The sequence below is a fragment of the Sturnus vulgaris genome, chromosome 14 (assembly GCF_052056855.1).
Source record: "Sturnus vulgaris isolate bStuVul1 chromosome 14, bStuVul1.hap1, whole genome shotgun sequence".
In the NCBI taxonomy this organism is placed as follows: Eukaryota; Metazoa; Chordata; class Aves; order Passeriformes; family Sturnidae; genus Sturnus; species Sturnus vulgaris.
Window position 1 is genome coordinate 1,249,640 of NC_142256.1, and position 15,465 is coordinate 1,265,104.

The 15,465-nt window shown below is 51.9% G+C and overlaps 2 protein-coding genes across 3 annotated transcripts; one reads left to right on the top strand and one right to left on the bottom strand.

The window, feature by feature from the left end:
- Nucleotides 1-455: 455 nt before the first annotated feature.
- On the top strand, nt 456-7,612 carry RBM41 (RNA binding motif protein 41). Of its 2 annotated transcripts, none has more exons than XM_088173329.1 (7): nt 456-502; nt 1,218-1,334; nt 1,437-1,629; nt 4,132-4,336; nt 5,762-6,189; nt 6,745-6,892; nt 7,230-7,612. In XM_088173329.1, exons 1-7 carry the CDS (start codon nt 495-497, stop codon nt 7,385-7,387), a joined length of 1,257 nt encoding a protein of 418 aa, XP_088029455.1. In that variant the 5' UTR covers nt 456-494; the 3' UTR covers nt 7,388-7,612. The 2 variants fall into 2 exon arrangements, with proteins under 2 accessions (XP_088029455.1, XP_014732697.1); XM_014877211.2 differs by having other exon boundaries at nt 5,819-6,189.
- A 274-nt stretch (nt 7,613-7,886) lies between these two features.
- Nucleotides 7,887-13,986, bottom strand: LOC106853756 (nuclear pore glycoprotein p62). Its single transcript, XM_014877208.2, has 12 exons — nt 13,619-13,986; nt 12,410-12,795; nt 12,067-12,177; nt 11,471-11,608; nt 11,173-11,277; nt 10,611-10,719; nt 10,311-10,455; nt 9,891-9,940; nt 9,634-9,768; nt 8,855-8,966; nt 8,393-8,459; nt 7,887-8,085 (listed from the first exon to the last, which is right to left on the bottom strand). The coding sequence occupies exons 1-12, from the start codon at nt 13,912-13,914 to the stop codon at nt 7,994-7,996; spliced, it is 1,746 nt and encodes a 581-aa protein (XP_014732694.2). The 5' UTR covers nt 13,915-13,986; the 3' UTR covers nt 7,887-7,993.
- Nucleotides 13,987-15,465: the final 1,479 nt, after the last annotated feature.

Here is a 15,465-nt window from a genome sequence, read left to right on the forward strand (position 1 = left end):
AACACGGGTGATGAACTGACCAGACCATGAGCCCCATCCCCGTCCCCCTGCGCTGGCATGGGTGGGGGGGGGAAGATGTTTCTACAGGTTGATTTTACTTCCCATTATCCTGCTCTGCTTTAGTTAGTAATTAATTTATATTACTATATATAATTAAATTAAATTTATTAATTGTAATAGTTACATATATATTTATTTATTAAATTAATAATTATACCTTAATTTATACCTCTAAGTTGAGTCTGTTTTACCCGTGACGGCATTTGATGAGAGATCTCTTCCGGTCCTTATCTCAACCCACGAACCCCGCATTAAATTTTCTCTCGTCTGTTTATCTACAGAGGGGAGCGAGTGTCTTTGGGGGGATGCCGGGCATCCACTCCGGGCCAGCCCTCGCCAAGGCTCCGCCGAGCGCAGCCCGTCCGGGCTCCGCCGCTTCCCCCGGTACGCGCTGCTCCTTCCGGGGCGGGCCCGGGGCTTGGAGCGGCGGGGCCATGCGCCGGTGAGCGGGGGATCCGCGGGGCCCCGGGGTGCCCAGACTGCCCTCAGGGGCCCGGGCCCTCCGTCGGGCCCGGTGCCATCCTCGGCCCCCTTTGCGGAGCAGCCGGGAGCGCGGCCTCTCTCCGGGTCCGGGCACGGCCCGGCTCTGGCTCCGGGCACCGCCCCGGCCTGACTGCGGGCACGGCTCGGCTCAGGGCACAGCCCGGCTCTGGCTCCGAGCACGGCCCCGCTCCGGCTCCGGGCACGGCCCGACTCAAGGCACGACCGGCCTGGCTCTGGGCTTGGTGAATTTGGGGTCTGTCTGCTCCGGAGCAGTGACCCCAGAAAGGGAAGAGCGCTGTTGAAATTCATAGTTTCTCCTCAACGTCACGGTTTCATTTCTTTCTTCCCTGGCTCATTTGAAACTGCAAGTGTCTGTCTAGATGCTGATGCAACACGATTCCCATTAATAGAAATGATAGCATATGATTTTAAAATAAACACCTCCCCACCAATACAAAAATACTGAAAGATTCCTCAGGGTACTTTAATGTTCTCAAAGTAGTCCCAAATGTTTGCTTTTCTAGAAATATTAAAGGGAGTTTTGGTCACGTAGTTTTGGTTTCTTGTTCTTTGAATCCTCTAAACACAGTCCAAGATGTGGAGGAGCTATGTTTTGAGCAGTGTTTCCTCTGTTGCCTTACTGACCATTCCTGTGCTGTGGTTGTGTGCCCCAGGGTGAACAGCAGCCTGTCCAGTGATGAGCTTCTCCTGGAAGACTTGGAGACAGAAGGAGAGAGGCAGCTGAAAAGCCTCCTTCACCACCAGCTTGACACTACTGTCTCCATCGAGCAGTAAGTCCTGATCTGGCCCAGGAGTGGTTTGAGAGAAACCAGTGCCTTCCTCTCCTCATCAGTGCTGAGCTGTTTGTGCTGTTGTGTTGTTTTGGCTCACAGGTGCAAGTCAAAGCGGAGATGCTTTGCCCCTGCAGCTTTTTACAAACCTTTTGGGGAAGAGGCTGCAGGGGCTTTGACCCTGTCACAGTTCCAGGCCCTGCAGGAGAGTGACAAAGAAACCTCCTCTCTCCGGGAGCTGGGGCTCTCCGACTCAGAGATTCTGCTCTGGAAGAACCGGGCTTCAGCAAGGAAGGTGAGCATGCTGTGCTCTCATGTGAGTGTGGTCAGGTTCCTCTAATCCTCTGGCATGCTGGTAGAAAATTCCAGTTCTTGGTAAGTCATTGGTAAATAATGGCTGCTCCTTGTATCCCTTGCCATTAGTCTAATCCTACATTTGTAGCACAAGTCCTACATTTCTTCTGGCCTGTTTTCTTTGGTGGAATGGTCAGTGTTAAAATACATGGTGGAGACAGGAGTGGGTCCTTTGGTACACAGCAGGACATGAGTATATTCCTGCCTCTGCCTTGATCTTAAATAATTTCATCTGCTTACACCTGTGTATGAAGGATTTAAATGCTAGAAGAGAAGGAGAAAATACTTCAAAGCACTTCTTTCGAGTATCCTTATATATTCCTGGATCCCATTGCTGATTTGGGATGGCTGTTTGTAGGAAGTGTTCTCCTTAGGGGCCTGCAGGTGCTTCAGGGGCTCTGGGACAGCCGTGTGAAAATAGTGCAGAGCTGTCAGAGTGTGGTGGCAGTGCCTTGGCTCCTCCCTGGGTACTCTTCCAGCAGGTTTTTCCCCTTCCCCTACCGTCAACCTTTTTTTTTTTCCACGTTTCAGAGACAAGAGACTTTTGTTATCCTGTGTCAGGTACACTGGAGTGTCCTGCTCTTAATTTGCCAAACTAGAAAATGCAAAACAGGACTTGGGCTGATCCTTGGCTTCCCTCTGTCTCCTCTTCCTGAGCTGTAGCTGTGTGCAGGAGAGAGTTGTCTGTGGTAATCAGGGGTTTGCCTCTTTTCAGCTGAACTCATTACGTGCTTTGGTGTTTAAATGCAAATCCAGCCCTGGTGTGGCCTGCTTAAAGCTTGGTGTAGAGAGGGATGATGTTAATTTAAGAATGAAAATCAATGTCATCAGTTCCAGCTGTTATATTTAGTATGAAATTAATTCTGGGATGTTCAGGAAAAATGATTTGTATGGAAAACACTACTCTGACAGAAAAAAGTGGTGACATCAGGCTATGTCTTCTACAGGTTCTGAGAGAAGATGATTTAGGGAGAAAGCCCATATCAGGTAGTGATGTGCAACTTCAGAAATGGAGGCCCTGAGTGAAAGATTCCACCATGAGTGATGAATAATGTCAGCTGAGACAGAGAGAACTTCAGATTGCCTGGGGAGCTCTTGGCAAAGTCCTGAGTGCAGATTTATGTTATTTTCAGCTGCTAAGTGGCAGCTTTTTTGAAAACAAAGTACAACAAATGATTTCCGGGAATTGCTTTTCCATATAAACAGCCTTTTGTGCCTCAGGGAAGCTGTGAAATGGTGAATGGAAGAAGCTGTGCAGATATGGGGCAGAGGTACCATGGGAAACTTTGTTAGGTTGTGCTCAGTGCAGGGAGAAAGCCTGATGTCTTGCCTGAGGCAGAAGGATCTGCCACATTAATTCTCAAACTGAATTTGAGAACAGAAAATCCACCCACAGCCCCATAAAAGTGTGTTCTCTGTATTCTGATCGATGTGGATGGGGGAACAGAAATGCCCTTTCAGCAGCTGAGGTGTGTCTCTGTCCTTTGACAGCATGAGGTGGGCCGTACAGTGAGGTTTGTTTACCCAGAGATGCTCCCTTTTTATAGGTGAGCTGTGAGGGTGGTTTCAGGGTTTGCTGGGGTTTACTCCTCAGCATAAACATCCCCTCGGGTGCCAAGCAGCAGCTGGGGGTCCACTTTTCAGCAAATAAGGTTCTCAGGGTCACAGACTAAGAGCTTGGTGGAAGCTGGAGCTCGGGGATGCTGTAGTGTGGGGAAAAAATCGCCAGAGGATGGTTGTGCAGTCACTGAAGGTGGCTGTGGGAAATGGCTGTAGATGCCAGAGGCAGCAGGGACAGAGTGAGAGGGAAGCAGCACAGACAAGTCACGAGAAAGGAGCTGTTTCTCCACTTCCCTCAAGAGCTGAGCTTGCTGCATGGTTGTATGTGTCCTGCCCTTGCAGTAACAGGAACCTCTTGGTGCCCTGGGGGATGGTTCCTCATTGCACCCACTGCAGGGCTGGGCTGTGACATTTGACTCGCTCTGAGGAGGACGTCTGTGCCATTGCTGAGCCGTGCTGTGCCATTGTTGAGTCAAGGTGTGCCATTGCTGAGCCAAGCCGTGCCATTGCTAAGCCATACCCGTGCCATTGCTAAGCCATACCCGTGCCATTGCTAAGCCATACCCGTGCCATTGCTAAGCCATACCCGTGCCATTGCTAAGCCATACCCGTGCCATTGCTGAGCTGTGCTGTGCCATTGCTGAGCCGTGCTGTGCCATTGCTGAGCCGTGCTGTGCCATTGCTGAGCCGAGCTGTGCCATTGCCAAGCCAAACTCGTGCCATTGCTGAGCTGAGCTGTGCCATTTCTGAGCCCAGCTGTGCCATTGCTGAGCCGTGCTGTGCCATTGCTGAGCCGAGCCGTGCCATTGCCGAGCCAAACTCGTGCCATTGCTGAGCCAAGCTGTGCCATTGCTGAGCTAAGTCGTGCTGTTTTGTTTTGCAGGGCTCTGGGCTGGGGGCAGCCCCCGAGGCCACGCAGGAGCGGCTCGATGCCATCCAGGAGAAGCTGGAGGAGCGCCGGCGCATCCTGGCGCTGCCGCAGAGGTTTGCCGGCAGCAAGCAGCTGAGCCGGCGGGAGATGGAGATCGAGAACGCCCTTTTCCAGGGAACAGACAGACACTCCTTCCTCCGGGCCCTCTACCACGAAGGTCCGTGGGCTCTGGGCTTGTAATAGCAGTGGGCGTTTTGTACTGCTTTGGGCTTGGTTTGGGCTGTTTGGGCTTGGTTGTTTATTCAATTTTATTAGAAAGTACAGAGCGTTCAACAGCATTTTAGTTACTTGCTAGAAGCGAGGAAAATGGAGGAAGATTCAGCTGCTACAAGGTCTTTTAAACAGTCTAATAGAGAATTAACACATTATTTATATTTTTAACTGGATAACTAAATTTCTATGACCTTTAATGTGACACTGACTCGCTAATCAGAAACTACTACTTGAAACCTATGAAGGAGAAGGAAGATGAACACTGAAAAAGACACCACCTACAATCTTTTATATTGTTCCATACCTATTACTATGCTGTAAAAACCTTAAATTTAAAACTTTTTACTATGTGAAAGCACACACTTTTAACTACACACCTTTAAACTTTATTATTCATATTTAGAAGCTTTCTCCAAGGCTTTAGGTCAAAAACAGTGTTCTCCAGAGGGTCAGTGCCAGAAAGCACCGAAAACTCAAAAACCCCAGGTTTCTGGCATCCAACAAGGGCTCTTCTTGGCTCCAGCACACCGAGCCAGGCTGTGTGGGAGCCCGACACATTTCTGTCTGGCCTTCTGTCCCTGAAGATGTGGTTCTGCTTTGGTACTGTGTGGGAGGAGATATTTTCCTCTCTTACAGGAGCAGACAAACAGTTGGTTCTATGAAGGGTTTAATATAGAGGTTTTAAAGTTCATTTCTGGAGAGCGTGGATCTCCTTGATGTGTTGCATGTAGTGCAGAGCAGCTCGGGGTGTGGGAGAAGAGCCTGGGTGATGCTTTAGTAGTCTCTGAGTTACACAAAGTGTCTGTGTAGGACCGGAGATTGTTCCTTCTCTGAGGTAACTGCAGGGGGTGAAGGAAGCAAAGGCACAGAGCAGGTAAGAGGAGGAATGACTTGTTAAAGCCTCATCCCTGAAGTGGAGTTGGATCCAGTTGAAGGCTGGGCGATGCTGCTGTCACGTTTGTCCTCATTTCTATTAAAGAGAATTAAAAGAGATCATTGATCAGCCTGTGTCAGGGACCTTCTTTAAAACCAGGAGCTTAATCTGGTGTCCTTGAAAGCAAAATGTTTCTACTCCATGTAGTGATAGAGGAAGGCAGCGTGGCCCATCCTGGCCATACATGCAAGAGGAGGAAGGTGTGTTGAAGGAGTCACTAGAAAGTGCTGAAATGTGGCTGCACATAAGCAAGTGAGGGCATCTCTGAAGGAAAGAGCTCTGATGTAACATAGGTAGAGCTGCTATACTCAGCAGATTCATCCTGAGCTGGGGTACCAGCATTTGCTGGGTCTGCTCCTGTTCTAAACAACCTGCAGAGCCTAGGCACAGAGGCTGGGGTGAAACAGTTTCTCCTTTCTGTGTCTCTTCTTGCAGTCTGTGTGTTTTCCAGGTTATTGGTGATAGTTACCACATATTTCTGTTATGAATTAGATGACACTCAGAAGAGGGGAACAGATGAAAAGGACCCCATGGTTCATCTGGAGAGTGTTTACCAAGAGCTGCTGAGCAAGAAGTGCCCTGAAAAAGTCCAGTCTGCTACAAGTGACCCCTGCTTGTCCCCGACCCCACAGGGGGCTGTGACTGAGGAATCCTCACTTCCAGACCAGGAGGAGCAAGCAGAACAGGCAGCAAGTCCCAGTGTTTCTGCAACAAAGCCCCACCAGTCCCCTCCAAGGCCTGTGGTTATCAAAGAGCCAGTTGAGTTTGTCCCAGAAGAGGAGATCCTCAAGAACCGCCTCTCAGAGGAAGAACTCCGGAAAATACCCAGGTTCTCATCCTATCATCCAGGGGAGCCCAGCAAGGTAAGCTGAGATGAACCAGGATTTATCCTTGCTCAGCAGGATGCCCTGCAGCCCTGTCAGTAGGCAAAGGCTCCTCTTTGCTGTCGCCTTTAGGTTGCTTGGCTGATCCTCTGGGCCAAGGGGGACAGCAGCCTCCACTCTGGGGGGAAAAGGAACCTTGGGCTCTGAAGTCACCAGCCTGGCAAAGAGACGTACTTGTGAGCACAGCCTTCCTTGGCTCCAGCAGGTCACCTGTCAAGATGGGCTCTTCTGTTCAGGCCTGGCTGGGGCCTGCTGTCACCTTATTCAAAACTGTGCCTGGTAGCTGGAGATTGTTGTGTTTATAAATAAACTGAACTGTTTTATAATAAACTGAAACTGTCAGTGCTTGATGCAGGCAAGCAGGGTGATGCCTTGACTTCAGAGCTGCCTTTCTCTGTACACCCACCTATCCTCTAAATGCCATCATTAGCATGTGGGTGTGAGGGTTGAGCTAATTCACACCTTGAGCTGTACAGACTCAGGAAGGGTATCTTCGCATGACAAAGGCTCGCTGACCCTCTGTGTCTGTTACAGGTGCTATATTTGAAGAACCTGGGCCCCCGAGTGACAATGAAGGACCTGGTGTCCTTGTTTGCTCGGTTCCAGAACGAGGACAGCCCACTGATCCAGTTCCGCCTCCTGAGCGGCCGGATGAGGGATCAGGCCTTCATCACCTTCCCTGGTGAGTTGCTGCCTCGTGCCTCTCAGTTCTTCCCTAGCTCTCAAAGGAGTCACATCCTCCTGCAGGGCACTGCACTGCTGCCAAGCCTGCTTTCCAAGGAGAAGCAGAGGAATTCACTCCCTTCTCTTCCTTTTGTGCCATGGTCCTTTCCTGGGGTGGGAAGAGCATGTACCAGGGTAGAAGTGATGCGGGCTGTCACGTGCAGTGTTCATTCAGCTTGTCACGGGAGCTGGAGGGTCCCCTCACTGCACTAGAGCAGGCTGAGTGGCCATCAGATGGGAACACCTATAGGGACACGTGCTGGGTGCCCTGTGCCCACTGTGCCCTCTCGTTGCAGACACAGAGTCGGCCCAGAGCGCCCTGCAGCTGCTGAATGGGTACAAGCTGCAGGGGAAGCCCCTGGTGATCGCCTTCGGGAAAAGCAAGAAGCATTTGCCGGGGGCTGACTCCGCCATCCCCAGCTCCTCTGCTGCAGAGACCCCTCCTGCCACGTGAGGGATGAAGAACCAGCAGCCTTGTGGATTTCAGGGAGCTTGGGAAAGCTGTGGTTGAACGTGGGACAGTGAAGGAGTGTTGGGAGTCAACGTGCAGGTTCAGTGATCTCAGAGTGGGGGATGGAGAGCTGGGGACTGGGCTCTTCTTGAGATGGGCACTGCCTGTACACCGTTGGGGCAAGGAGGGAGAGAAGAGGCCAGATAAATAAACGCACTTATTGTGGTATTTCCTTAGTGTGTGCTTATTGATGTTTATAGTCCACATGTCTTCTAAAGCCAAGTGTGCTGCACTCTGCTGCTGTAGGACTGTGTCCACATTTCAGTCCTGGGAGCCTTCCACCTCTGCTGGATCCCCTGGAGACAGAGAGTGCCCTGAGCCCTCTAAAGCAGCATTTGTGTATCTCACCAGTCTGCAGGCAGAGCTAAAGCACAGAGACCACACTTCCCCCACAGACTTCGGGCAGTTTCTCAGCTTCTCCTGTCCAACACAACAAAAAGTGTTTTTGGAACAAACAACATATTTTATTCTAAGAAAAGAAACAAAGCCAGGTCATCATTTCAGACCTCAAACACTTGTGTTTTCTGTGGAGATTTTATGTTCATCTTTTCAATCAAAGGTGATCCGAAAGCTGCGCTCCTGCTCCTTGCGGCGACTCTCACAAACCTTTGTCACCTCTTCCACCTTTCTCTGCAGAACAGCTGCGGGAGAAACAGGCATTAGTGTCACAGTACCCCAGACCACAACCTTGCACAGTTTTGCTTGCAGGAGAAAGAAAAACAGAGAAGGGCTTTTTTGGTAAAACACCAGCAGTTGCTAGCTGTAACTTCTCATCAGAGGCCTCTAATCAGGCAGAAAAGGAGAATTCAAGCCCAGAAGGGACAGTGCCACTGAAGGTGAGGGGGAAGATTGCTCAGGCATCTTCAGGAATTCAGAGATGAACAAACACTCACACACAAGCTCCTGCTTTCTGTTCACATTCCCAAAAGTCTGCAAGATAAATCTCACCTGAGTTCTGGTCAATCCACTGTAGGGAATCCATATGTGCATTCAGAATTTTACAGATCTGCTGAAGCTGAGCAGAGAGAGAAGGTGCAATTTAGTTGTGAGACTGCATGAACACCAAGAGGAGTCAAAGGCAAATTTCTCCTTGCACAGCTTCCCTAAGGCAGCAGCCACTTTGCCAGGGAAGTGTGTGCAGCAATGCTGCTACTTTGCTTCTTAGCAGTAAGAGAACTGCACAGTTTAGATGGTATGTCTGTGGCTTTGGCTTATTTTAATTTAGACCTAGGAACCAGCAGAACATTGGTCAGCTTAGGCTTGATGTGGCAAAATTCAAAATGGATGTGGAAAAACTCAGACTGCAATATTAAAAGGAAATTTTTACTGAAAAAGAGTTTCTGAGTACAGTCATAAAGAGTGTCAAGATCAATTAAATAATAAGAAATAAAAATAAAAGCTTGCATTTACCGGGTCACTCGTGTCTGCTGGGCCTCTTGATGTGTTCAGGTGCTCAGTGATGTCCTTCAGATCTTGTGCCATGCGCTTCAGCTGAGCATCGATGTTTTCAGCCAGTTTGTAGCTGCAAAGCACACGGGAACCAAGATCAGAATGTTTGAGGACAACTTTGAAGACCTGCTCGCAGTCACACCAACTATGGGCAATCAGAATGAGCTTCCACATCTGCAGCTAAGGCGGGCAGAGTCCTGGGAACAGCACCCAGAGAGGCTCAATCAGCCACATGAAGGGCCAACCCCTGTCCCCCTTGATCTACAGACAAGCAAGAGAGTGGAGGACTTCCTGGAAGGCTCTGTGGGAAGTGAAGGAAGCAGCGAACCTGGATTCAAGATTCCTCACCTCTTGAGCCACACAAACACTGCCTTTAATTGCCCAGCAATGATGCATCACTAAAGGCTAACAAGTATTCTCGTGCCACACAGTTCACTCTGCTCTCACCACTTCTGTCAGTGAAGAAAAATTTTTGGAGATTATGCCAAAATTAGTAACCTCTTCCTAGACAGCTGATTACACTAACATCCAAAGAGCTTTTCATGCTGAATCAAGGGCTTCCACTCACTGTTCTAGTTTCTAATGAGTAAAATTTAAACTGCCACGCATAAAAGAGGATTAAATATGTGACAGCAGCCACTCATTGTTCAATCCTGTCACACATGCCAGTCTATCTCCTGCTGACTGCTGTGAGCACAGCACAGTGCTCATCCCCCATCCCCAGCAGATTTGTGCCTCACGTCCTCTCCCGTTCCTCATCTGCGTGCTGCAGGTAGATGGTCCCGCTCTGCTCCTTTACAGACTCCTCCAGAGGGGTCAGCAAGTCCTCCAGCTCCTTCTGCTGGGACAGAATGAAGTCCAGTTCCTGATCCAGTCTGCAAAGAGAAAAGGCCAACTGCTTCCCTTTCATGGGGCAGACATTGCACAGCTGTCACACAACCAGGCAGGAAAAGGCAGAAAAGAAACAAAATCTTTCCAAGTGTTCACAGCCTCCTACCTCTTCTGATCAACCTTCACCTTCTCTACTTCTCTGTGTAATGAAGTAATCTGGAAACAGAAGACATTTCATTACACCTTGAAAACCAAGAAATAGCTCTCCAAAGAAGAGAGGAGGGAGGGAGAAAGTAGCACCATGCAAGTTGCATTGGAAACAAGAGGTGGTGACAAAGATTTAGAGACCAGAGACGGAATAAGGGAGGTTCAGCTTGGAATGATCCCCCCTAAGAAAACAAGGTATCACAAAGCAAAGTCACAGAACACATTTCCAAGCTCACAAACAGAGAGTCTGTGAAAAGCACCCAGGTGGAGCTCCCATCTCTTTCTTTTACAGGTGGGAAGTCCTACTCGATGGCTTGTATCACTGAGGCCTTTAAGGACCTGAGCAGGCAGAAGGAGGTTCCACTGGAGGTCAGCTCACCTTCTCTCCATTCTCTATCAGCATCCGATCCCAGGCATTAACTTGTGTAGCTTGATGGAGGAAGTGCTTCTCTTGGTCTTCCAGTTCCAGGCTCCACTTGTTTATCAAACTCTCCAGCTGGGCATAAGTCATCACTGGGGGGGCACTGAGAGGGAGTGAGGGGCAGCACAGGACACAAGGTGAGGAAAGAGAAACAGCACAACACTCACTCATTTCCCCTTCCTCCTCCAGATCCCAGCATGAGCACTGCAGCTGCTCCTGCCCCAGGCAGGAAATGGTCAATGGTCACAAAACACCCACCTGGTTGTGGTGGTTGTGGTTATGGCAGCTGTGGAGGTGACAGCTCCAATGGCACCAGTTGTAGTCAATGGCTTCAGATTCAAAGCAAAGCCAGAAGCAGAAGTAGTCCCTGCAGGAGGAGATTCAAGTCAAGCAACAGAAGAGGACACACCTGGTAGCTCACAAACAGAGAACAGGTCCAGTGTGCACTGCACATGGCTTTAGGAGCTGCAGCAGAACCCTCTGAAGGGAGCAACAGCAAATCCCACATCTGTCATGGAGAGAATGAAAACATCCCTAGTCCACACTCTTGTCAACAACCTCATGTTTTACTATTAGACCTAATAACTACCAGCACACCCAGTTCCACCCCTGCACCTTTACAGCAGATGAGAGAACTTCCATGTTTTCACAAAGAGATGGACAAGGATCACAGAAAGACAAACTCTGCTGTTTTCAGTTACTCCAGCGCTTTCCAAATCGTAGCTGCTGTGCCTCTACTCTCACATGGCCCTTTACACTTCTACAGAGCACTGAATTCAGGCTCCCTTCTCTTCAGTGACTTGCAGCATCTCACTCCTACCAGTGGCTGTGCTTGTTGTGGCAGCTGTTGTTCCAGGAACTTTCAATCCAAAGCCAAGTGTCCCCAGAGGGGCTGTCCCGGTGGAACCAGTGGAAGTGGCACCAACTGTAAAGAGAAGACACCATTATCCGGTTGCCTAAGCCATGACATGCAGGGCCCCTTGGAGAAGCCGAGCCCAGCCTGCACCCACTGCAGGAGCAGCAGCTCCAGCACCCACAGGGAGCAGCAGCAGCCAGGCTGCTCCTTTACTGCCCCAAGGGCAAACCTGCCTGAGAGGTTTGAGACCTGAGAGACTCACGTGAGAGGCCCGTGGTGGTGGTGGTGGTGGAGGTGGAGGCTGAAGAAGTGGCCACAGACGCAAACAAAGAGGGCCCCGTGGAGCCCAGCACTGAGGTGGTGCTGGTGGTGGAGGCTGTGGTGGCAGCTGTGGATGCGACTGCAGAGACAAACAGCTCCATGTGTACAAGCAGAGCACGCTGAGCTCCCACCCACTGCACAACAACCCTGGTGGGAGGGTGACACAAACTGCCCAGCCACACCTGGGTCTTGGGATGTCAGCCTTTTAACCTCCTTCTCCTCTTATTCTCCCTCCACTCCCTCTCTTTCACAATGTGCCCTTTAAGATTGTGCCTCCCTTCCACTGTGCTCCCCAAACAAGCACAGAACAGAATCTATCATGTGAGACACAATCAGAAACACAGGACACGCTGTCCAGTGGCTCTAGGAGCTGTCATAGATCACCACTGCCAGAGCAAACTGACAGGAACAAACGCTTCTGGCCCATTCCCACACCCCAGTATAAAATATTTGTCTACCTCCAATACACAAATATTGCCAGGAGGACAGCAGATTTCACAAAGCCTTGATGAACTGTTTTCTAGAACAGCTTCCTACCTCCAAGCTTGGTTCCAAAGGACAGGGTGGGTGCCTGGCTGGTACTCGTGGTCAGCGTGGCCGTGGTTGTACTGGTGGCTGCTGTTGAAGGCAGTGCTGCAAAGGTTAGACCTGGAACCAGGAACAAAAGGAAAAGATGGACTTTCTTCCTACAGGCTAAAGAGCAATTGCTCCTCACCACTGCACACCCTGGACAGAAATATCAGAAACACCCCTGGCTCCAGCCCCTGGCTCCATTCTGCCCCAGCAGAGGCCAGAGGCTGCAGAGCTGCACTCCACCCTCTGATATTCCCATGCCAAAGGCTCCCAGCCTCCAGCTGCCCCCCCAAGCCTGTGCCCCCACCTGTGGGCTGTCCCCCAAGGCTGAAGGGCGCTGCTGCCGGGGTGGCAGCTCCCAGGGTGGCCGTGCTGGTGGTGGCAGCAGCCGCAGGGGCCGTGCCAAAGGTCAGCCCTGCGGACGTCGCCTGCGGAGCCGCGGTGCCGATGCCGAAGCCGGCTGTTCCCGCCTGAGTCGTGGTGCCACTGGAGAAGGTGAAGCCTCCTGTCGTCCCAGACGGAGCCGTGCTGGTGGTGCTGGTGCCAGCAGAGCCAAAGGTAAAGCCAGACGGGGCTGCTGCCTGACTCGAGGGTGTGCTGGTTGCGGCAGGGGCACCAAAAGAAAAGCCTCCCGTGATTCCAGGAGTTGAAGTGGCAGTGCTGGCTCCAAAGCTCACTTTTGGGGTGTTTGCCCTAGAGAAGAAAAGAAGCCAACCTGCTTGAGACACACATCCGCTCAAGTACACTGTTGGCTTTCTCAATGACCACTCCTTCCTTCTGCTGACAGCAGAAATCTCCTTTCAAAGAGATGCACACCTGGCCAGGCTCGTGTCCCAATTCTGACGACAGACTCTATCCAGCTGCTGTCACCTGCCATCCCCCATTAGGGCTCTTTCTACAGACTCCCCCTTCATTACCTCCACCCACTCGGCCACCACAGGACATTTTATGGCAGTATATATCAAGCTGCTCCTTCTCTCAGCTCACCATTTTCACTCCCTCTACACAAGGCTGGGTTTTTTTCTGCTCGTCCCCATTTGAGCTCCCTTCCCACAGCTCCCATCTGGCAAATTTTGACAGCAGCAGTTCTGCAGAACCACTCCAGAACTCGCAGCCTTTCCATAACGACAAATCACTCTCAAAGTGCCGAGAAAACATTCATAGCACTCCAGATTCGGGTCAGAGAAAACAAGACGTTTTATATCTGGTAGCAGAGCTTTAGGATTTCCTTGTACACGCGTCTCCACCCCATTTCGAGACGGAAACGTGGAACATCTCCTTCCCAGCACGTGTAAGAGCTCCCCCATGAAAACATCAGCCGGGACAGGTGCCAGGGCTCGCTGAGCACTTGCCCAACGAGGCGATCACTGCAGGGCGCTGGGAAGCCCCAGGACAAGAGGGAGGCTCGCTCGCTGCAGAATCCCCCCGAGCCCTCGCCCAGCACCCAGAGGAGCCTCCCCCGCTCCCTCCTCGCTCTCTCCCGCTGCCCGCGCCCCCGGCCGGCCCCGGGTCTCACCCCAGCGGGAAGGCGGCGGCCGCCGGGGCCGCGGGGGCCGCGCTGGCCGAGCCGAAGCTGAAGCCGGAGGGCTGTGCGGCCGTGCCCGGCTTGCTGAAGGAGAAGAGCCCGGCGGGCTGGCTGCCGCCCGCCGCCGGCGCCGCGCTGCCGAAGCTGAAGCCGCTGGAGGCGGCGGCGGGCGCGGGCGCGGAGAAGGAGAAGCTGCTGGTGGCCGCGGTGGTGGCGGCGGCGGCTCGGGGCGCGCCCAGGTTGAAGGCGCCGCCGGGCGCGGCCGCCCCGAAGCTGAACTGGTTCATGGCGCGGCGGCGGCGCGGGCCGAGCTCCGGCAGGCGCGGCGGCGGCTCGGCGACCGCGCGCGGCGCGATGGCGTCACCGCGCCCCGCCTCGCCGCGCGCCTTCCCGCCCTCGGCACCCATTGGTCAGCGTGGCCGCCACTCGCGGCTCCGCGGCTTCGATTGGCTCTGGGGCGTGAGGGGCGGGGCGTGTTCGCGTTGCTGTGGGGACGGAGGACGCGGCTGCGGGGCCGGGGTGCGGGACCGGGGGCACCGGGCCGGGGTTCGGGACAGGGGTTCGGGATAGGGGACACCGGGCCCGGGTTTGGGACAGGAGTGTGGGACCAGGGTACGGGACGGCCGACACCGGGCCGGGTTGCGGGACAGGAGACACCGCCTAGGGGTGCGGGACAGGAATGCGGAACCGTGGACACCGGTCCTGGGGAGCGGGACAGGGGATACGGGCCGAGGTGCGGGACAGCGGTGCGAGACCGGAACACCGGGCCGGCTTGCGGGACAAGAGGCACCGGTCCGGGGCTGCGGGACAGGGGACACCGGTCCGGGGGTGCGGGACAGGAGACACCGGGCCGGGGGTGCCGGACAGGGGACACCGGGCCGGGGGTGCAGGGTGAAGTAGCACCGGGCCAGGGGTGCCCCAGCGGCCACTTAGCCGAGGGTGCAGGATAAGGGATACGTCCTTGTCAATACAGGTCTCATTCAAACTGGCGATATTAAAATAGGAACTTTTTTTCCAGTGCCTACTTTCTTTGATCACTGCCTGACCTCTTTTTTCCTGTTTAATATAACAGCCTTTCATTCTAGAGGAATATGTCCATTTAAATTAGATCATTTCTGGAGAATTGTGTGGGTTTTAGTTAAATATGCTGATTGACTTACATTCCAATGGGAAAACTACTAATAGAAAAATAAATTTGTTGTCGAGAATTCCTGACTTGTTGCAGAACAAGAAGCTCTACTGCCTTACCAAAAATTTCAGCTCAAATGTTAAGTGGAAAGAACTGCTAAAGTTTGGCAGTTATCTGGATGTTACTGAAGAAAAATTCTTTTCTCTGATCAACAAATTCCTGGGTGCAACCAGTTCATATGGCTCGATGGCTGTTAACTGTTGAAATTCAGCATTCCATAAAGACAGATAAGATAGCCTTTATCAGTAAGTAGAAAGGAAATCAGCTGGCTCTGGAGGCCAAGAAGTAAGTTTTTATAACCTAGAAACTAGATAATAAAGGCACTTTTCAATAGAGAAGGAAGCAACGTCAAAATTGGCAGCATTATCTGAGGATGGAGACCTAAGAATGTGTTGGACAGTTCAGTGAAAACACCTGTGCAGTACTTGTGGCTGCCAGAAAAATGATAGTTACATTTCTGCTTTAAACCCCTACATGCTGGATTTTTACTTTGTGCTTCAGGACACCAAGAGAAATGTACAGTGGTGCCTAGACAGAGCTTCTCCTAACACTGCTTCCATGTAACTGCTGACTGTGCTGGTGCCTTCCCTTGGAATCAGCTGTTCCTGGTGGTCTGTGCTGCACACGAGGGTTACACTGCATTTCTCTG